Source organism: Lonchura striata, chromosome 11 (genome assembly GCF_046129695.1).
Source record: "Lonchura striata isolate bLonStr1 chromosome 11, bLonStr1.mat, whole genome shotgun sequence".
Taxonomy (NCBI): domain Eukaryota; kingdom Metazoa; phylum Chordata; class Aves; order Passeriformes; family Estrildidae; genus Lonchura; species Lonchura striata.
In genome coordinates this window covers 14,604,429-14,627,822 of record NC_134613.1, presented here as the reverse complement: position 1 = coordinate 14,627,822, position 23,394 = coordinate 14,604,429, and the positions used below count along the sequence as shown (strand labels likewise).

At 39.7% G+C, this 23,394-nt stretch overlaps 1 protein-coding gene across 1 annotated transcript; it reads right to left on the bottom strand.

Annotated features, from left to right (window-relative positions):
- Nucleotides 1-12,450: 12,450 nt before the first annotated feature.
- HDC (histidine decarboxylase) lies at nucleotides 12,451-22,105 on the bottom strand. Its single transcript, XM_031505728.2, has 12 exons — nucleotides 22,078-22,105; nucleotides 21,118-21,290; nucleotides 19,920-20,033; nucleotides 19,062-19,184; nucleotides 18,120-18,254; nucleotides 17,098-17,241; nucleotides 16,777-16,843; nucleotides 15,810-15,972; nucleotides 15,613-15,703; nucleotides 14,349-14,447; nucleotides 13,572-13,673; nucleotides 12,451-13,389 (listed from the first exon to the last, which is right to left on the bottom strand). The coding sequence occupies exons 1-12, from the start codon at nucleotides 22,103-22,105 to the stop codon at nucleotides 12,628-12,630; spliced, it is 2,001 nt and encodes a 666-aa protein (XP_031361588.2). The 3' UTR covers nucleotides 12,451-12,627.
- Between the last annotated feature and the right edge of the window lie 1,289 nt (nucleotides 22,106-23,394).

The following is a 23,394-nucleotide window of genomic DNA, read 5'->3' as shown; positions in this document are numbered from 1 at the left end:
CGGCTCCCCCCGGCCCGGCACGGCTCCCCCCGGCCCGGCACGGCTCCCCCCGGCCCGGCACGGCTCCCCCCATCCCGGCACGGCTCCCCCCGGCCCGGCACGGCTCCCCCCATCCCGGCACGGCTCCCCCCGATCCCGGCACGGCTCCCCCCGGCCCGGCACGGCTCCCCGGCTCTGCCCAGCCCGGCTCCCCCGGCAGTCCCGAGGGAGGAGCAGCTGGAGCGGCCGGGCTCGGAGGCAGCCCCGGGAGGCACAGCCCCAGAGCTGACCGACGGCTTCTGCCCGCACACCTGGATGTCTTTTCCACGAAGGGTTCTTCAGCAGCGACCTGGCTTGGAGAAAGTCACGTTTTAAAATTTTTCTCTAAAATGTGTACTGAAGTGCATCATACAGTTATTTTTAGTCATCAAGTATGCAGATTCTTCATTAAACCTGTAGTCAACAAATTCAACTTTACCAAAAATTCCAGTATTTCATACATTAAGAATTCAGATCTTTAGATTACAACCTACAGAGTTTGTGATTCACCTAAAAAATGTTCGAATTCTGTAATTACTAAAGGAGTGTTTCAAGAATATCCCAAACAATTTCAAATTCTGGCTTCTCAAAATACATACTGTGATATGATGAAAAGCCATCCTAAAATTAAAACCTAAACTGGTTAGCTCCTAGTAGACCTGAACATAAGTTTCCCTGCAAAACCTCTCCATGATAAAGTCAACAGACTTATCTTCAAAAATACCTCTATCTCAACAGAAACAGTCTACAACAAGAAATGTGTTTGCAACCAGCTCTACTTACATTTAGCATATCCCAATTAGCCTATTCTGCATTTTCTCTACTTTGCACGTAAGTTCGCTTTAAATAATTTCACTTTGCTATGTAAAAAGCAGACATACCAAAAATCACTCTTATCCAAATGACTCTGTATCTGTGTCTTTCTCCCAACATGATTTTTGGTTCTGCCTTTATCATCCATGCAGTGACTTGCTCAATATTCCTCCAGCCTATGCTCTGCTCTCCAGAGCCCCTACAGTGGGGCACGGCTTGAACAGACACAATATTTAACAGTATTTCTACATGCACAATTGCAGGTAGTGCTGGTGAACTCAGCACACATATTGGTAGGAGGAAAAGGTAAATATCACTAGTGGTTACATACATTAAAACATAATCTGTGGTTTTAGAATACAGCAAATAGCAAATCAGCCACAGTTTTTACATGCCTTAGATACACAAGTAACTATGTTTTATCCAACTAGGTAATTATTCATTCAGAAGTTTGTCTTTTTGACACATGTAAACACTACAGTTTCCCAAGACAAATAATACAGTATGAGTTCTCCATGAACTTACACAGTTCTCAGAGAAAAGTTAATTACTTTAATTGGCATAATACCAAGTATGCATTACCCAGCTTCATACAACTGCAGAATTTTCTCATAACTCACTCAGCTTGTTAGGACTCATTTGTAACATAATTGCATCAAACACTGTTCTTATACCAAAAAGTACACTGGGATTATTTCTTCAAGTTTCAAAAAGAAATGTTCTTGATGCTATTGAAGTTTATGCTAGTTCTGCTCAGATTCTTGCTTTTTGATTCAGTTGATTTTGCTAAGGTCACTCTACTTACATTGACCTAAAAAAATTAATGATTGGCTTGTGGCTAAATCCAAAGGTCTTGCTTCCTTTTCTGTCCTTTTCAACTTATCAGCTAGTTTTGGACCTTTGAATCATTCTTTATCAACTCAGTTTACATAGTTTTTCTGACTCTGCACAACACTTCTTTCCCCACTTACTATATAGGTCTGATGCTTTATGGAGTCCTCACCATCACTGCAACTAGTTTTTGCTGAATGCTCTAACATATTTAAAATTTTTTCTTCTGGGTTGCATTTGTTCTGCTCAGAATTATTTTTAGTGGAAACGTTCTTTCCCATATCTCATTGGTCTCTCTTCCTTTTTTAGCTTCTCATGGATACAAGCCAATCTTCACCTAAGTAAAATCAAAGCAGATTTTTTTTCCTTTTCCTTACTGTCACATTTGCAGTCTGACCATGAAGCCTTTATTTGTGGTAAATAGCATTTTCCTCCCAGCCTTTATACCAGACTGAGCCCCAGCCTGCCCTAACCATCCACAGTGCACTCTAGAGGTGTCACTACGCTTCTGTCCTCACTTGACCATCTTCTGGATCACTGGGAACAAAACCTCATTTGTCTCCTTAAGCATTTACTTATTGTTTCTTTGCTTACATCTTTTTATTCCTTAAACATCAAATACAGGCACCAGCAGTTTCCATTTGTGGTGTGTGAAAGTGTCATTCCTTACAGCTCCCTCTGGCATCAAAACCAGAGTCCTCTTGCTTTTTGTATGGTAGGCAGCTCTTTATTCCTCTGCTTCCACAAGGACTTGATCTAGCAGTGTACATTTTAATAGAGACATAAATCAAGGAGCACAATGCCAATAATGATTATTCAAATTTAGAGAAAGTCAAGTTCATTCATTCAAATACAAGAAGTTTCTGTAAACATGTAGTTGTCTAAGCAGGCCCGGAGCTTTTCAGATCAAAAATCTTTTTATAAAGATCACATGGTTAGTGTTATTACACAAAATTGCTAGGATTATTGTAACACCTTGAAAGCTCACCTCACTAACCAAAAGCCTGCCAATTATTTGAAAATTATGTGCTGATCTAGTAAAGATAGTCCCTTCCTCTGCAAACCTCACCTTAGTACAGAATTTTAATTTGAAGCAGAAGAAAGAGCTTCACATTTCTGTTGCTGTTGGCCTATAATATTAATTAGCAAGTTATGGATGTTTTTAAGGAGAGTCTATGCAGGTTTTGTAATAGTCAATCCATCATTTTTAAATGACACAAGATGCTTTGAATGGCTTATGTAAACCCCCCTCATTCTGACAAATAGGTAATGCATTTAAAAGTGTTGTTTCAGCTATTGAAGAGCTAGCCCAGCAGCATGAGAGAGTAAGACACAAAGTAGTAAAAATCAAGTTTAAAACTACAGAACTAGAAAAAGTAACAGGAGACATAGCAGAGAGAAGTCACCCTTGACAACAAAACCAGAGTTACTGAAGTTCAAAGTATAAACTCATCTATGTTTTAGGACAGTATCTTGTCTTAGCTACACCTATCTTATCTCTAACACATCTCTATTAGAGAAACAGAAGTCTCAATGGATTTTATTACTACTTAGACATGGATTTCCATCTGCCCAGTAACTGAAGTCCTCAATTGTTGTTTTGATTTGTAGTGTGGTAAAGCAACACATGTGACTTGGGAGATATGATATTTAAAGCTAAGGGACAGCTTACCCTTTCTGGCCAGTATTACTGCTGTATTAGTGACTTTAAAAAATTGGCAAGTCTAGTATTAGCTGATCTTAACATTTACATCTACTCAACAGTTTTTATGTTACTTACAGAAACTTAATCTGCTCAAAAATATAAACATAAGAGGCTTCAATTCCTTCCTTCTACTGCCTTGTCAAGGATACTGCTTGCTAAATTCCAACAGACTATCACCCCCAAGAAGAGAATTTGGCCCAGCAAATCTTATCTGTTAGCTATCAGAAACAACACAGAAGAATTCAGTATGCTTCTTAGAAAGCAAGTTTCAAACTTCCTGAAGTTCAAAAGTCTGAACTGTTCCAAATGAAAAGAATAAGTGCACCTCAAAACATTAAAATTACTTTTCCTCCCTCCTTTAACCTTATAATTTTGTAGTTAACTCTGAACTCTAGAAACAGTAAAATTATTGTTATACACAATTAAAACAATTTATCTAATTTAAAATATCTTTAACTTGTGACTTGTTATATAACTAAAGCAGTGTACTATTGTCAAAGTACTTTGAAAGATATTTCTATTCTAATTTAATAATACAAATCTTGCTTTATCATTCTTCACAATCGAAAGAGAAAATTAAATTTATCCAATTAAACAAGCTACATACATAAAATGGCAGGAAATTCTTTCTCCCTAATCCCAGCTTCACCAAATTCCATTTAATGTTTAAACTTCATAACAAACTCTACATAGTTTCTGCCTATTTACCTTTTATAGTTTTTGAAGGATCCTGTAGTTTTCCCCACATCCCAGTTCTGGATACTTCTTCAAAGATTTTCTGCTCCTACTTGTGTGACATGCTAATGCCAAATTGTCCATCAGACTGACACGATCTGCTACAATGGAGTTTTGACTGCAGAATAGAACACCCCTATGAGCACAAGAACAAAGATGAAACTGATCTCCTATATTTTCATACAATTCATATGGTAAATGCTAAATCAGAAACATAAACTAATATTTTCTTAATTCACATTTACTACAATCAGAGATTAGAGTTTATAAGGAACCTTCATTATGCAGTTACACTGGTATCTAATAGCTCTGTCCCCTTTTGCTAGGGCTTTTAAGGGGTCTCTTTATCCCTATCCAGCTAGCAATTGTCATGAAACTCATAGAAACTTCATACCAGTGAGACCTCTGACCCTTTCCCAAATGTGCCTGAAAGCAGCCAGCAGGTTCAAGTTGCAGGGAGGGGAAGGAGAGAACAGACACATATAGATGCACATACACAGCCTATGGCCATGTAACCTCATGTTCCTGGAAGCAAGGCCAAAACCTTCCTTGTCTCTGAGAAATCAAACCTCCTTTGGTGAAAGTAGATGACTTTTGTAGATGTTTTCTACAGGAAGTTTAGGTAGCAATAGATCAATATCTATTTGTTAAAATTTCTTTTAAAATTAACTGAAAAATGCAATTAAAAATACGTTTCAACGTGTAAAATTCAAAATAATATATCAGTGTTAATATGCATTGCACTGAATTTCAAGCATGTCTGATAACTTAGGAAATAATTTAAATCTTTTTTTGGGAACCAAGTAGCAGGAATACTGAAGGGATATAGAGAAATACAGTTATGTAGCCCCACTAAAAGTAAGGTGCACTCTGAGCCAAGGAGCCAGTACAGGTAGGAGAGGTGCATAAGCATGAAGGGCAGGACATCAGCCAATGAGGAGACAGAAGTTGCAATGAAATAGAAAACACAATGACAGAGCTACAGTGAGATAACTGTTAGACTAAATTTTTGGCTTAAAAGTAGTCAAAAACCATTTTGGGACTTTGAACAAATAAAATAGTCCTTGTTGACCGAATCCACCTGATTTCAGGAAGATAAGAGTTTCCACTGTCCTTCTGGCCAACCATAAACTATGTTACATCAGAGAAATTACTGACTTAATCATTAATTTCTTTTCCTCCCTGAGTTTGCAGAAATCTACTTTCTGATTAGCTGCACTGTATGTGCATATAAAGATGAGTTGCAGCATACATATAAATACGTGTTTTAATCTTAGATGTCACGTTTCTATTATAGAAAGCTGACAGAGCTGAATGAAGTTCTATGAAGGCAAAGGATTTGGTGGCCATAATCCCTGACATTTTATACTCTGTCATTTCCAGAGGCAGTGCAGTGCTGACTACTGAAAAATGCTGGAGGTTCATGCTGCAAGAGGCACATCACTGGGTGGGATAGATTTCGTTCAGACCGGTATTTCCATGCATACAGTAACACGATCTGCCAACATTTTCTAAGGTCAGTACTGTGACAATACTTTCTCTCAGAGCTGCCAAGTGAACTTCATGGTTCTAGGACATCTGAAATTTCTTTAAACTCAAATATATGGTCTTGCAACACAGTCCATTGTACATAAGCATTTAAAATTTGAAAACTGCTTCACATCCTTCTTGAAGAATATTTCTAGAAATTGTTAATACAGCTTTGCTGTGCCCCTGAAGTAACAACTGCATTCAGTTTTCTGCTCACTCACACAGGTTTGAATTGCAGCCATATCACATTATATAAATTTTGGCTCCTTTAACCATTGTGTGAGTGGCAACTGTAAGCAAGCTATTGACCTCATAATTTGAAGTTGTTTATTCATGTGAAAGAGGCTAAAATACCCTTACACTAAACCTGATGGCAGAGCTTGTCTATTCACTTTGCTGCTGCCCAGGCAATCAGTCTGTGAGAGCAAAGCCTCTTCCCTCTTTCTAGGAAAACACTGTTCTTTGATGAGCACACCCTGTCATTGATGCTGCTGTTGGCAGCAGCTGTGAATTGCTCATACTGTACTGCCTTTGAAAAGTTTGCTGAGTATAATCTTGCCTTGATGGAAATTATACAAGGAGGATTTGATTTGAGTGTCTCCTTCAGAGGATTTAATAAATTCATGGGGAGTTTTATGCTGAATCTGAGTCAAGCTTAAGTGAGTGGTTAAAAAAAACAACACTGCATTTGGACACAATTGGATGTCAATTACTCTTCCATCATAAATGAAAAAAAAATGGCAAAGTCAAAATTTGGTGGAAATTAATACTTTCAAATTCTCAGCTGAGCTTTCTGCTTAATCCTTACCCTTTCTTGTCCCCATGGCCACTCCAGTTGATGACAGGTAATTTCTCAGCAGACAAGAGAGCAGAGCTTGCTGTGACTGGGGTCACAGCTAACCCAGCTAACTCTGCTGGTGTAGCTCTGGAATGAGCTTCACTGTGTCTGTAATGAACCAACAGAATTCAAAATCTATTCATGGGATGAATAGATTTTCTGAACTTCATGAAAGAAAATTGAGAAAGGCTCCTTTAGGAGGTTCTCTACAAGGAGAGGAGATAATTCCTGAGCTTTGACAGCTCCCTCCTCTGATCCTGGAGAGCACATCTGCTCTGATGAATCCCAACCACATCTGTCCAAGAAAGATGAGGATGGGCTCAGTGCCAAGAATTTAGTTACCATCCAGCACCAGGAATCTCTCACACGTCACTGCAAAACATGAAAATTTTGTTCCTAGAATTTCATAGCAGTTGCTTCTAACACCTCTGCAACAGAAAGATGAGTCTCACTGTGACTCAGACAGCTTCACCTAGAATTTTTTTAGCCAGTCATAAAAAAGCAGAGAGCTAAATCTAAGCTCACCACTCAATCTAAAATAGTTGAAGAATTTTAGCTTTAATAGCCTAGAAACTACCATAGTATCAAAGATACCATCCTCTGACCAGTGAGCTAAATGACAGGTCATGATATGGAGTAGCTGAGATCCACAGTTAGTAAATGCACACACAGTAATAGTATTGTCATTTTGTGCTACCCTAGCCACATACCTCTCATCTTCTGTAGAGTGTAGCAGATGGCCTGTATGTCTCCACTTTTAACACACAAATCTGGACCGTCTATATGGCTTTCTCTAATGAGTCATGACATGTTTATTCCCAGCCATGTTACACCATTTTATCTTTCAAAAGCGAAGTCATTAACATAAAGGAATATAAAAGAGCTGTAACAAAATGCAGCAAAGTACAGGCACCCTGTACCATCTGAATTTCTAGATTTTAGGAGGGACCTGGGTAATCCACTAGACAAGATTTCCTTGGAAATTCTAGTTACCCGAGTGGTCACTCCTTTTGAAGGGGACTTTTTTCAAGGTTGGTGATTGCAAAGTGTTCCAGTGATGTCAAATCAGCTGCAACTGGACCAGCAAGTCAACTCCCCTGCCTGACCTACTAGAAATCCTGATGCATTACTGATTTGTGAGCATCATCCCCAGAAGTGGGGAAAGATATGGAAAAATACCAATAAACTGCTGGTGTAAGCACAGTTTCAGTAGTGCCAGAGCATGTATGTACTGACCTTCATCTCCTGAGCCTCTGCCAGGCACGGAGGGGGGAAATGGAATGGCTTGAACTCTGCTGTGAGTAGATTCATTGATTTATCTCTGCACAGACTGCCAACTTGGTTCTTACATTTACAAAAATTATTTTGGTTGATAGATACTTTTCACTCCTTCCCAAGTGGGAAGGGAACAGAAGAAGAATTTGAGATGTTGGCATGTGGGGAAGGGAGATTAAGTTTATTGTTTCCTTATTCCTTCCTTTGTATGAATCCTAGTATTGGTACTAATATGACTCCTCAATAAGTCAGTTCTACTCAGTGATTCACAGAGAACTCACCCCAAAAATACATTTTTTCTTTTTGCTGGCTTAGTGAGCTGAATCCACCACTAAACTGTCAGAAGAGCATCAGAGCTGGAGCAAGGGAGGCAGTGGAACTAGAAGGTCACATAAGGAGGACAGGGAAACAGAATGACCCCTTTTGGCAGCACCAATTAATTAGATCAGGTCAACCTGTCTCATCTGATTGAAACCTTAGAGAAAAAACTGTGGTAAATCTCCAAATAAGCCTTTAGTAGATACTGTAGTAGCCATTAATTTAAAAGGTGACAGAAGGACATTTGAAAATGAAAAATGAACCTTGAAGGCTCCAATTTAGCAATCCTGAAAAATACCCAGCTGGGATTTTCCATGGGAATGCTCAGGTGAAACAAACAAAGAAAGAACAAACCCAGCTGACCTCTTACAGGGTTCACTGAAGCCACCAGCCATCCAGTCTGAGTCCCATCTCCCTGCCATTCCTCAGTAATTAGGTAAGTGTTGCTTTGGGGTACGATTATTGTCCCTTGAGCTGGCTGGAATGGTGTATTCCTATTTGATCAGTGAAGGCTCCTGTTACACCATAACAAAACAGAAAAAAGAGAAGAGGTTGTCTGCACAGAAAATGCTGCAGCCTGGAGCATCCTATGTCAGCCAGCATGAGGAGTGCTGGGCTTTCCCATGCTCTCTTTCTAGGTACCTTTCTCTTAATTAACTGTACATTGAGTCTGAATCTAAATTTAAAACAAACTTCCAGTTACTTGTTGCCCTCTGGTGACATCTCGTGGATCACATCAAGATATCTTCGTCTTTTGGCAAAACCTGCAAAGCCTTGAGCAGAAAATCTTTGTGAGAAACATGTAGCTGGAGAACAGTGGAAAATGTTTATGTCAAGGAATAGCTTAGAAAAACAATATATTGTGTAAAAGCTGGTGAGCAAATCAAGTATTTATTGTGTGAAGATTTACAAGTTTTAAAACAAATTAGCCCTGAATAATAAGGCAGACAAAGGTCCTTCAAAATGTTCCATTCACAATCAATAAACCTGAGGGTTTCAGCTCTCCAGGCTGCTGATTACAACTCCCTACTGAAGTTACAGAACTAAAGCCACATCCCATGTTAGAAAGTCAGAGATGTAACTGAAGAAGAAAAGGTTACACAGAAAAACTTCTTCAGAAAGTCCATTGAAGGACCATAGCACAAAACTGCTACACACTCTGAGCAGGAAGCTGGAATTAGTTATGGAAATTCAGCAATAATTTGGAAATACTGTCTGTGACCCTAGCTAACAGGGTCTACTAATTTATCCTGCTTTTCCCAGGCAGGAGATATGCCATCACATATCAAGCTTCTAAAAATGTTCTGTAGTATTTACAATTGTGAAGCAACTTCTAAAAAATTCCTGTGGCACCAGTTTGAAACTGTAACTGTTACAGGAGAAGAGTAAAACCCCTCTAACTTACAAAAATGCTAATGTCTAGTGATAGTCCAAATTTATCCAGTTAATTTTCAGCCCTGAACAGCTGTCACTCAGTGCCCTGTGTTGCAGCCCCTGGGAGCAGTGTGGGAGCAGGAGGGGCAGCCCAGGGGCTGGGGTCCCAGCTGCAGGAGCTGTGAGCCCCACTGCAGTGCAGGGATGTGCTCCTGCCCACCCTGCTCTGACACCCAGCACTGGTGCTGCATTAGGGCTGGCCACAGCTCCCCTGGCAGCAAAGGGAAAGAAAGCCTGCAGTGAAAAAGTTTCCTGGCAGATCAACAACCTGAATCCATTCACCTTGTGCTGGAAAGTATCAGATTTGACACAAAAGGGCAGTAGAAGGCTGAGCAAGAGGAAAGAAATTTGTCCCTTTAGTGGCACATAACAAAATATAAAATTAAAAATAATTATTTTTTTAAAAGTAAGAAAGGAAAAGCCATCCTTATTCACAGTAATGGCTGTTTAGAACCAAGAAGTACTGAGCCCCGGTCACTAGGTCCAGTCAGAAGGGTGAAATGTGAAATTCCTGGAGTTTGCTTCAGGACTGTAACTAAGTAAATAATTAAGTAACTAAGGAAATAATTAAGTAACTAAGGAAATAATTATGCTGAATTCAATAATATAGTTCTTATGTAATTAAAGTAACTTATCTCTACAATAAAATATGGATTTCAAAGTTTATTGAAGGGCAATTTATCTCAGTGAAAGTTTATTGGGGGTTATTTACCTCTAGGGTGCCAGGTCATTAGATATTTGCATAAGCTATGCAGTATGCCACAGGCATCATTAAACAACTTTTCTTGTTCTTTGCTAACTAAATAACAGGGAACATTTGTTACATTTTGCTGAAAATTTAACCCTAAAGGGAAAGGGGGAAGCCCAACAAAAACCTTTTCTAATGAGGTCTGTAGTCTTTCACTACAGACTAACATTAACTTTTTTCAAGGAAAACAAAGGAGGTTTTGGCTTGAATTAATCATTCTTTTGCATAGGAGAGTAATGGCAATCCATTACTGACATTCTGGTAAAATGGATAGAGAAAACACTTACCTTATGTGAGCACTTCAGCTGCACACCAAAAAGGAGGAGTTCTCCAGAAACCTATGGACCTGTGTTTTGGGTAGTGTGAGTTTTGGGGGTTATGTAGCCAAAATATCCTAACCCAAGCCAGGTGATCCCCAGGTAAAAGTGTTAATGTGAGTGGTTAAAGAGTGATGCATTTAAGCTATTGTCTGCACAGGGTAACTACTCATAGGTGCTTCATAGATGGTTTGGATCACTGCAATTATATCAGTTCCTCCTTAATTCCAAAAATATTTTTGCCTAAAATGAATGTCACAGTAGTAGAACTGCAGTTAAGAATTTAGTAAGAAAAAAGGGATCAATCAGTCTTTGTAGCACCTTATGATAACCATAAGCCAGGACAGAGATCAGGTCCACAGTCTCCTTGCAATTTATGCACATTATTTATCTTTGCTCAATAGTTCGAATTTCTTTCTTGAATCACTCCTTGAAACAGTGTTTTGGAATTCCAGCATTCCATAATCATTTTTGACTTCTTCCCATCTACTGCAGTGCCCTCTGCCCTGTATTTCCTGAAAGACATAGAGCCAACATACTTATTCTGCATAAATACACTAGTCTGCTGCTGACAGAAAGGTCTTATCCTTTCAAGGATGTATTCCAAGTCAAAAAGCCATAATATATTTTAAAATATTCTTAGTGTCTAATAAAATACTAATAAATTACGTATTAAAAGAAACAGGTGGAAGAAAGGACAGGAAGTGAGGAAAAAGCCTTTCAGTAATTTTCTAAAATTTTATCACACTTTTGTTACTCACTAGCACATTAATTATGCTTATAAATTACAAGTGTCCAACTCAGGGCACTTCCTATTGCTGAATATAAATTTAAACATCCAAGACTAGGCACAAAGGGACTGCCATCCTGACTGTGTGTTTATTGCTTTATTGTGTAAACAAGAAGATTTAATTGCACTATTAAAAGTGATATGAAAAATAGTTATTGATTTTTTAGCAGAAATAAAGTGTGAATATGAGATTGTCTTAATGAAGCAGAACTACTCCAAATCCACCTATATCTTAGCTGATGAGCTTAGCTGATTTTGTATAAGGGTCTAGACATTAACCAGGCTCATTGTTTATATAACCTAGGAATAGTTCTGGATCAGAGAGAAGATCCATCTGTCTGGGTGCACTACCTTCAAGACAGGGTGACTGTAGGTGTCTGGAAACTACTGCAAGGAAAGCAGTGAGCATCTAGCAGTGCTTTCCCAGAATTAAGTCCATCAGTCACCATGTTTCCTGACTCAACTGTACTATTCCTAAATTTAAATTTTTCCTTAATAGATTTTTCACCCCCCCCCCCCCCCGCCAATTTTTTATACATATATCACTGGTCTCTTGTAGCAAAACATTTGTTTGCTGTATAGAGACCCTTCTCTCTTTCCTCATGCATTTGGATGTACAGACCTTAGGTAATACTGAGAAAAGCCACAGGTGCTTTGCAAGGGCAACTGTTTTGCAACATGGCTGCACAAAGCCTCCCTCAGCTGATTAGAACAGGGGGGCTGGCAGGGCTGGTGTGTTTAACTCTGGGAAAATTGTCCTCCTGCAGCAAAATCTCTTAGAGGTTACACCCTTCTTTCCACACAGTTCAAAACTGATGTTGGCATTGTCTGCACACACAGATCCTCACATCAGTCTAGAGAGTTTAAGTCAAGGTATCAACATCACCCCAACTCCAAAAAAAAAAAAAAAAAAAACCAAAAAGAACCACAGTGGTGAAAATAGAGACCTGGATTGTTTATCACCTCCTGGGGCCAACATACTTTGTCAAAGTGCTTCCAGCCTAAAGTGGTTTCCAGCTGGATTACCAGGACTGGTAAGGTAGAAATTGGCATTTTCTTTACCACAGTCTACAAAACAGAAGGTTTCATGTTATAGGCCTACAAGATTTATTTGACACTTTAATCTATAAATACATGAGGTTTTCACCAGTAAAAGCACAGGCATTTTCTCAGTGGTCATTGCCACGGCTTACATTTTGAACAAAAGAACAGGTAGTATTGCATGTGAATAAGCAAACTTTGGTTCTCTTTCTAAGGACCAAGCTCTCTTACTTGTTAAACAATGGCCTGCAGAGGACAACAAGGCAGCTGAAGGCCACACTGAATGCTACACTCTGGAAAGCTTGGGACACTGTAGAATTTAATTAGTTTTTTAAAGGCACCTTTTTTGAACATCATCATGTCTTCAGGCAGCCTGGAAAGAACTCTGGCATTTGCACGAGACTCCTTCTTGTCAGTGGCTGCTGCTTTGGGGTTACATTGCTCCAGATTACCAGTCACTGGCACACTGGTGCAGCTAAGGGAACGTCCTGTCCTTTTCTTGCCTTGAACAGATAAATAACTGAATAAAAAAGAGGTTAACTTATGTTTGGTAACATTTTGGACATCTTCTGGAAAACAGTCATCCAGAGGATCCTCTTGACCTTTCACTTGCTGACTAATCACACACTGACTGGGACTTACTGATAATTTCTTAGGCTGTACTACTGTTTTCCTAGAAGGTGTTTTGTATTTCCCTTCATCTAAGTAAAGCTGAGGAACATTGCTAATGGCATCAGAAGTAGGCTGAACTATTGTAGTGGGGATTCCTGCTCCATCACCAGAACTGATGTAGTGCAACCCATAATTCTGGCCAATGATTTGGGCTGCAGTGTGTTGAATGATGCTCCAGTCCTGCAGAATATCTTCCCTGGTTGTGAACTGAGATGTCACAGTAAAGCGGATGATGAACTTGTCATGGATGGTTGCTGGAATAAGGAAGAGTCTGCCAGAACGGCTTAGTTCTTTCAGGAGTTTTTCTGTCAGCCAATTGGGACCCTGTTTTAAATATGAATAATAAAAAAATACTATAGTTAGAACTTCCAGTGACATCCAAACATATCTAAGAATAGCAATCACAAATTCTTAAATGGAAATATATTCACAGTTATTAATGTCTGGGGAGAGATCAGCTGTGGTCAGTTCATTCCAAAGGGATGTGCAAAAGGGCCAATCTTTACCTTTAGGCGAAATACAACCAGCCCAAGATGTCTCTTGGCAGGAATTTCAAAGAGTGGGTCACTTTTAACCAAGGATTCAAAGAATTTGGCTGTTTCAGTACCCTACAATTAAGGGGGAAAAAAAGTCATCTATTTGTTTGTCACAAACCCACTTGTAAGATGCTAAACTGGGTAGTTAAAAGGAATTCCTTTCCTTACTAAAACACATCACTCCAATGCACGAAAAAAAGCAAACAGACGACATCAAAGCTAAGAATTTTAAAGTCTGTCTCTATTTGCCCAAACCCTTGACAATGAACATGAATAACTGGCCTATACATAGGGATTTAATATAGGAGGTTTGAAGACAGAATGTGCCTTCTCATATTAGAGTCCTTTTTGCAGCAACCATTGAGCCACAATGTGACCCCTCGTATTTACACTCCTCAAAGTCTTAAGCCTGTACATTTTCACAGTGGTGGCTCAGTTATTCCTCACAGCCTGCCTCCCAAACAGCTGCCATTTGACCTCAAAGAAAGCTTCTCCAGATTAGGGCTCAGTAAAGTGCAGAAGGCAGTGACCAAGTCCCTTTCCATTGGCCAGTGCTGTCAAGAAGGGGACAGGAAATGTTTTATCCACACAGTCAATCTTTACAGATTTAGAGTAAAACCACCACGCATTTAGAATTCACATGCAAGCTTTGTGTGTGAGAGGATTTCTGTTTCTCATCTCTGCATCTCTGAGTGCACTAATTTCACCTACCAAGAACTGAACACAACACATTGGTAATTCACACACCTGTCGGACATGAGCTTGAAGCTTTTTCACCCCAAATGAACGAAGCACGAACCACAGCTTCAAAGAACGAAATCGACGACTCAGTGGAATCTGCCAGTGCTGTGAAAACAGAGCTGTGCATCAGTGAGTGCAGAAACAACAGAAAGGAGAGTTCCCCTTCCACCTCTTGCTTCAGACTCAGGTCAGAAACCTCTCTTGAGATGAATAGTGTCATATTACTGAAAATCTGAACAGCCTAGGAAACAGCCATCAAAGAAACACTGTGTCACCATTTTTTCAATTATTTGCAAAAATAAGGTATTGGCTATTCCCCTTAATTTATGGCTTAGATATGCATAGAATTTTAAATTAATTACCAGCTTATAACAACAACTTTTTGCATTTAAGAGCATAATCAATTTAATATGTGGTCATTTATACTTTAGGACTGGCTAGTGATCGCTTCAGCTCCTGTAATTTCCTGAACATTTTCCCAAACCAACTATAAATAGCAAGATTTGATATTGGGCTAGACAGTTCCAGACAAAGCAACACCTGCTCCGAGGAAAAGAGTGAGGAAACGTATAAAGGAGTATTTCAGGGAAGCTGCACAATCACGTGCAGGATCCAATTTAACCACAAGAGGGACTCAATATCCTTTTTTCCATCCCTCCATCTCTCCACCAGTGAAAAGCACTATTGATTTCAAGAAAACAATTATCTTTTCAGGACTAGGGTGAGATCATAGCAGAAATAATTGGCAGTGAATATTCCTTTGTATTACTGTACTGAAATCTGCTGTAAGATGTATCTGCAGTGAAATATCTCTTAGCTCTCCTACGAATACCTTAATCTGAAGAAAAAATGTAATTCATTCTCCTACTGCTTCAGCGCATGGCTTTTCCATTGTTTACTCCTTTCTCTCTTTTATTACATATCAGAGATACAAGAAATCCAACCAAAATGGCATCAGTAGGAATTACTACAGCAACACAATACACAGAAATGACCCTTTGCATTAGAAAGGCAAGGCTGGATCTGCATCTATGTAAAAATCTTAAGTATTTCAATCTGAAAACAATTTTAGAATTAATTTTCATGACCAGAGCTTACTGCAAAGTCTTGCTACTTTCGCTACGTTCTCTGCATTAGGAACTCAGTACAATTTGGTTTACATAGTAAGACCAGCTATAAGATAAGCATACTCCAGAATGTGAGAAAAATTTCACAGTCTAATTGAAAACTTTATAGGCAATATAAAATATCAACTTAAATAATAACTTACCATGAAGTCAATTGCAGCTCCTGAATTGGCATGTCTGAGGTAGACAGGGTTAACACTGAAGGTTTGATGCAACTTGTATTTATCTTTAACCCTATGGGTTGTCAGAAGGAACTAGATTTAGCAAAGTAAGTGCAGAGAAAAACTTTGCAATTTACAAGTTGTCCTTTTGGTGTCATTTGTGTTTAGACAATACTCACCAAAATCCAGTGCAGTCAAAATGGACCATCATCCACTTAGAAGGATTAAAAGTAAAGGAATCTGCATATTCAATTCCATCCAAAAACAATCGAAATTCAGGACATATAAATGCTGTTCCTGCATATGCAGCATCAATATGGAGCCAGAGTCCCTCAGCATCACCTGTTGGAATTGAGATTGTTGTTATGTAAGGGATGTAGGGAATCGAAGTGCATGCTAATCTCTCCTCTCTGCAAACCAGGTGCAGTGTTTTGGAGGAGACAGACAAGCAATTGACAACCTAGTTTTATTCTAAAGTGTGGATCCATAATGTCAAACTATAGGATAATGCTGAAACCAGGCGGACTCTGTAATAAAATTCACTATTCTATATTTTATGTGAGTGAGTCTTTTTAGCATTTGATTTCTCTCACTTGCTCTTTCAATAAGTGAAATTCCCAGTACCCCTCAGTTGCACAAAGCCAAAATAAAGATATAGTGGCAAGCAAAAAAAAGGCCAAGAAATAGAAGCCACAATCTGACCCATAAAAGAAAGATCCTCAGATCTTCAGCAGCTGCTGGTCCAAATTTATGCTGGAATAGAATTTGCAACCATGTCAAATTTACATATATTGTTTGAGCCACAGGATGCCCTACCAGAATCTACCTTCAGAACTCCTTTGCTAGATTAAATATTAATGTGTCCATCCTACAACAGTACCACACAGTCTGTATTTCCTGAATAACCACATTAAAGATTTATCAACTTGGCAAATTCCATCCATCTCAAATAGAATGTATTTCAGCATCCTAATCTAAATCTTAAAGAAATCACTGCAGTCTTGTACTGACTTCAGTCATTCCTGAGACATGTCTGAAAAACTCAGCTCTCCTTCATTTTGGTATAAAAAGTCTAAGACTATCTTCTAGATACTTTCATAGATCAAACTCAGGGAAAAAAAAAATAAAAACAAACCAGACACTTACAAACTGGACCCAATTCTGAGAGATTGTCAAAAGCACAGACACCAGTTGTACCCAAAGTTGCACAAACCTAGAAAAAAACAAATCTGTTATAATGGATTTGGTTTCTTTTAATACATGGATGTAACACTTTAAATGTGGGCAGCTTATTGCAGGCAGTCAAAACATTAAAACTTTTTATTTAATAAAATAGAAATTCTTGTACACATTTGAACCTTCAGCTAATGTATTTTAACACAACAGAAAATTTTTAATATGTAATTTCATGTTGACATTGAGAATATAACACTATGTCAATACCCCCAGCCAGAAAGTTGAACATACAAAGACTGGCACTAGGCCTTTTTTTCTGTCTTCTGCAATGGCTTTCTTCAAAGTTTCACCTCTGAGGGAAAAGTTCTCATCCACAGGCAGAAATTTTATCTTCACAAGAGAAATCAAGCCAGCCTTTTCTACAGAGGAATGTGCCTTTAAAATAAGAAAAACAGTAAGAACTCAAGTTCTGAGGCTAAACAGCTGTGGTATGTTATGGCTTTATGAAAGACAGTGGTGGCAAGAAATACAAAGATAACGACCTTATTGTAATCCCTATTAATACAAGTCTGAAGGCATCTTCTTTGTGAGTAACTGTAAGAAATTGTACAATGTAATTCCAAAGAATGCTTCATTTACTTGAGTACTGGTTTCTAAAATATAACAATAGGCACCCTCATCTTGTGTTTGGAGGGCGATTTGTCATAACTCAGCTCTCAAAGGAGCCTCTAGAAATGAATCAACCTCAGTTTATTCCCCCCTCCCTGCCATAAGAAGATAAATCCCCTGAAGCTTGTTTACTTCTGGATAAAGCAAAACACAAGACACAGTCCTTTTAGTTATACTAAGAGAGACTGAGCACGAGTGTCTCTCCTGTTTTCCCAGGGGACTATAACTGCCCGGCTCAGGAAGCCAAGGACAGAACAAGCTTGCTGGCAAAAGCCAACAGTGGAGCCCCCAGCCAGGAGCAGCATTTAGGTAACAGTGCCTTGAGCACGCCTGTCTCTGAGGGGAAGGAGGCTGGGAAGGAACAGCATGAGCTCAGCACATAGCTCCTGGAGTAAGGCTTTGTGAAGAAGAGGAAGGAAGTGCAGAAATCAGTCATGTGAAACAATCTCTTGAGGACTGCCAAGACCCTAAAAACCTCACCTCACACTGATTCAGCTTCCCCATCTGCAGAAAGCAGCACTAGGGGAGCTGGCCCACACTTGTGAGGAACTCTTGTGGTGTTGTACAGAAATGTGACTTCACATGGCAAAGGCTGAGTGAGACAACAGAAGCAATTTGTCTTCCTTGGAATCATAAGAACCTACTTGATCAGAAGCATAAGCGACGAGGCGAGAATTGAGCGAGGACTCATCAGTGTCTGGCTCAGAAACCTTCATCTCCAGAATTTTGTTCTTCCTTGCTGCCAGCAGTGCAACCAAGGTTGATTCACTCACAGTGCTCTGCAAAGACATTGCTCATTTACTGCAACTGCTACTGCATTGCTATTTTGCCAGGGATCTGCTGAAATCAGTGAAGTGCCCAGCTGCCCACCCCCTCTGTTATTCCTACTCCTGCTTTTCTCTGACGCAGTGGAGAGTCATTAGCTGATGAGCAGTTCTCTACGCCAGCAACACAAAACAAAGCCTTTTAACTGCTGTATATTTTAACGTGCAGCACTGAGTTCTGGGGAGTAAATAAACCACGTTTTCCTTTTGTTCCACAAATAAAACATAGTATTTCCCATAAAATTACAAACATGATCAAAGCCCCTTATAATAACAAAGATGAAGCACTGATTCCAGGGAACTCTTGCTTATGCCTTCTGGAAGGAGGTAACAGCTCAGGCCTTGATCTTGCACCTCTCAGAGACAAAAAGTAGACAGGAGAAAAAGGAAAAATAACTTCTTGTGTGGCTAAGGACTGTGGCAGAAGGATGGTGATAAGGATTCCTTCTCTAATTTTGCAAGAATCACTTTAGTGCAAAATTTGGTGATGTGAAACAGATTAAAGAAATTAAATCTGACTCATTTATCTTTAAAAAGACCACAAGAATACCTGCTGTTTGTCCATAACAGAGCACTAAAAGCAATAGCAGTTTCTATTCTATAATCTACCACTTTTAATACTAAAATTTGGGAAAATAATGCCAAATTTGGATTCAGAGCCATATAGAAAATTTTGTTGGTTTTGTCCCTAGGAAAACTATCACCCAAAGAGAAATTCACTTGAAAACAAATGTTGATAAGGCCATCTCTAATCTCCCCTACCTGTAATACTCCTCCACCCACACTATCAGGATGGTGGTGCAGGAATTTATTTGGAAGGCCCAGCATTTTAGCCAACCAATCCATCACATTCATTTCCAGTTCTGTACAGGCTGGGCTGGAGGCCTAGGAAAAATTCAAACAGGAGAATCAGGCTGTAATTCACTTTGGGCACTGATCCCTCATCAACTGAGAGCTAAGAGAAGCAACAAGCTAATCTCATACAGCTACATAGAGACCACACCAACCAATTTCTTATAGGTTTATGAGCTTCTACTTTCTTACAGAGACACACATCTAAAAATCTGGGCAACTTTGGGACTGGGGAAAACACTGGCTTTAGAAACTACTGTGGTGTGCAGAGTCATAAGCACGTAGCGCTCTGTAGCTGCTGCAGGAGGATACAAAATACGTAGATATTCTGGCCCAGGATATCAAACAATTATTTTCAGAAGAGGAAAAATAGGAAGTGTGTTCTCTCAAAGGAGCAGGAGAACTGGAATGGAGCCCAATCTAGCCTGCAGTCATGGATGGTGGCTGCTCTATTGCTTACACTGCTTGTGTAAGAGTCTTGGCACTGAGACTAGATGACAAGGAACAATGCTCAGTGGGATATGCAAAGAATTTGAAAACAGACATTTCTAGTATATTTTTTTTTCATTCACCTCTTACTACTAGGTAATGCTTGTTCTTATATGTTCTTTTGAGTTTTTTTTTTAAGTGACAATTTTCATTTATGCAACAACACACAGTTGGTTAAAACAAATAATTTTACTGAAAGAACAAGAAAGAATGACTAAGACCTGCTCTTGCATATTACACACAGGAGAGGAATGTCTAAAATAGCCCCAGAAAATTTACCCATGTGAATCCCAAGCAGTTAATTGCGTCAGCCAACATATCTCCAAGGAGCGAAGGCCAGGAAGTTAGAGCTGGAAAGTAGGCATGCATGTGTGGACTTTGCCAATGGACTACCTAGAACAGAATTAGGTAGAAGTTCAGTTTGAAAATGTCACAAAATTTTCATGAGATGTAATGGTTACTATCTCATGATTGCATGAGATCTCATATTGCATGAGATGTAGTGGTTACTATCTGTTTAAAGTGAGAGAAAATCATTACAGTAAGATAATATATGCAACTCTATATCTGCTAGCAGAGAGCTGCACAGATAATATCAACAGGGGAGCAGCACTAGCAGATGAAAACACTGCATTATTAACAGATAAATTGCAAATAACAGCAAAAGCATTTATCTGAATTAAACAGGCAGACAAAGATTCTGAACAGCAAAGAATGTTGTGCCATGTTTGAAAGACCAGAGTCAGAAATATTTATCAAAATATTTATCTTTATAAAGGTAATCCTTGCAACAAAGTTGCTCATTTTGTCAAACAACAAGTTGCCTTTAGCTACATACAGCACTTTACAACTATATAAACCCTCCTATAAACCTGAATGAGCTTGTGTGTGGGACACCAGCATAAGTACATGTAATCTGATTGCCTCTCCTACATCAGATCAAGTTTCTGCAAACATCTACAAAAAAATTTGAGAACAGGCTTTGAAAAAGCTTCTTACATAAAACATGCAATTTGGTAATATGAATTCCCTTAGCAGAATCTGCAGTATCCATGTACAAGAGGAAGTAGAATTTTATATTCAAAGCACAGGAGACAAGCCTTGTATGTTCATGAAGTTGGGCAAGAGTTGTTTCACATTGCTGTGCCCAGTTTCCACATCTCTGGAATTAAGAGTATATGGTTAAGCAGGTAGAGACATTGTGAAGCTTAAGATTTTCTCATACTGCTGAATTTGTTTCCCTATAAGCAAATATGAGTTATATACAAAGTAGTTAAAAAATACATTCACAATCTAACTCCTAAAATTGGAGTTAGGAACACAACTATGGACATAACATCTACAAGATTCATGCTACATTTTTGGATACTTTACTTATCTAGAACAATGTTCTGCAGAATCTGTGCCTTCACAGGATTTGGTGTTCACCCCAAGTAGTAATGGCTTATTCCTGCCATGACTATATTTTATTTCTTACCCCTGGCATAATAATCTTCTCTATATCTCCAAAGATGTTGTCCCAGCTGTCAGGGTCCATTGGGGCAGAGTCTGGCAGCTGGGCTCTCATGTAACCTGGCTGTACATCAGGAGTCACCCGTCTCTCTCTCACATTGCTTAGGTAATGGCAAATGTAATCCACCATCTCTTTCCCTGGAAGAGGCAAACCAGTGGTTTCAGTTTCAGTGAGGGAAACACTAACACTCCACACAATCTGTCCTTAGCATTGGACAGAGATTCCAACAGCATCGGAATACTGCTCCCAGCTCCTGCCTCCAACACCCTATTTGTCCCATCTAATAATGTTCTAAAACAGGCTCACAGGGCTTTTTCAGTGCCATCATCAAATAGTTCAAATGTACCTTTAAAACCCAATCATGGTACAAGTAGTTTGTTTGGTTACTGAAAGATTAGATTTTCTTGCCTACAAATTAACTGAAACTGTATTTCACAGGAATTAAATTTTCATGTCCTACACTTCCTTGTCATTATAGCAAACCCACTTTTGCATCCTCTGAAATCAGCTGCATAGCTCTACACCCTTTCTCCACTTTTTAAGGCAATCTCCTGCAGCCCTGTTCCAAAGTTGGCTCTCCATCTCCAGAACAGTCCAAGTACCACTGCAGTCTCAGGGTGTGAAGCCAGTGAAAACCTATTGTGCCTAGCCCCTTAGCACAAGTTTATTCAGAATTACCATTTTGTGGCTTTCCCACAGCATCTTAGATGTAAGACCAAAAAGGCTAAGTTACCCAGACACTAAATCCATTAATTTAAACTCAACCCTGGGACACATTTTTGCCTTAGGAGATCCAAGTCTCAAGGCCGAGTGCACATTTAAAGAGTATATAGCCCATCCGAATTTTGGGTATCACTGACAGCCCTACAACAGTTATCTCCACAAGCAAATGTTAGCTATTTGCAAGAGCCATGCATCACTCACCTCTCTGTCTGTACTCCTCAGGCTCCATACTGATTCCTCAGGAATGCACCTCTTCAAACCTGGGCCACCACCTCCTGGGAGCTGTGGTCAGTTTGGTCTGGTTCCCTGCCAGCTGCTTCCCCCTTTATAGCTCCCTTTATCTCTCAGACTCACACATGCTGGAAAAGTTTAACAGGCAGGTCATTGGTGAGTGTTTATCTAACTCCTCCCAGCTGAGGGTTTTTACAATCTCTCATGTTCTCATCTGTGCTCTTTTGATGTGTAAGATAGCGTATCACTAAGAGGAGCTGCCTCTGCACTTTCCCATTTTCAATCAACCTTTCAGAAGTCTCACAGTAATCCATGCCATGAATATAAGGCACATTAACATGAGACTTGTGGGAGAGAAAAAGCTCAAGAGCTTTCAAAACCAAGTAAAAGCTAGCAGATGTTACACCAGCACACCCAGCTACTGTGCTAGCAGTACCCATGAAAACAAGGTACCAGCACAGGACAAATTTGATATGGGAGGCAGGGACTTTTCCTAAGAATTGTTTTGAGAACTCTCTTTTTTTTCCCCCCCAAAAAAGAGTATACTACACCCCCACAAGTCTTCAGTCCTTATGCTGTGTGTCCCATGCTGCTAAAAGGAAAGGCTTCACAGTCATTGCAATGTGAAACAGCAATGATCCTTTTTGTGGATTTCCTGCCCCTCAGATCAGAGCAGGTTACACTAAGCAGGGTGATGTTCCACCATGGATATCACCTGAGACCACTGGGAGAGGCACCTTTCCCCTCACTGTGCTTTCTTTTCTCCTTTATGATACACATAAGCACTGGGATTTAGTCTTGTCTCTCCAGAATCCCTCCAAGTCCTCCACCTGGATTGTTCTCAGTTTGAAAGAACAGCCTTATAGATTGCCTCTTGTTCCAGTTTTAGGACCTGAAAACACATCCTGACCTCGCTCTGGCAGCACAACCTTTGACACTACTCAGTGTGGAATCCTTATCCATCTTCACTTGCTCCACACTGCACCAGGCAGCCCTGGGAAAAGAGAGGCAGGACTCGTGGACTTAGCACCAGAAAGGGAAATTATTTCCCATACAACACATTTCTGCCATACCCTAGGCTCCTGCCTGGGGCTGGCCCTGCTGGAGGCAGGATGCCAGGCTAGGCAGATGCTGTGTCTGATACCTCCCAGCAGTTCTGCTGTTCTCCTACAAGACAGAACTGGCTGCCAGAGCAGCTTTGATTCTCTGCCCCAGGTACTTTAATGCAGCACAACCACTTACATAATTCTAGAAAGTTTTTACATTGTTCTCACACACACTGTCTAC

Coding starts and splice junctions, on each gene's coding strand:
- HDC (XM_031505728.2), bottom strand. CDS start 22,105: ATGGAGCCTGAGGAGTACAGACAGAGAG. Junction 21,291..22,077: donor TGAGGAGTACAGACAGAGAG/GTGAGTGATGCA, acceptor TGCCTCTTCCAG/GGAAAGAGATGGTGGATTAC. Junction 13,390..13,571: donor TGGTTGTATTTCGCCTAAAG/GTAAAGATTGGC, acceptor TATTTAAAACAG/GGTCCCAATTGGCTGACAGA.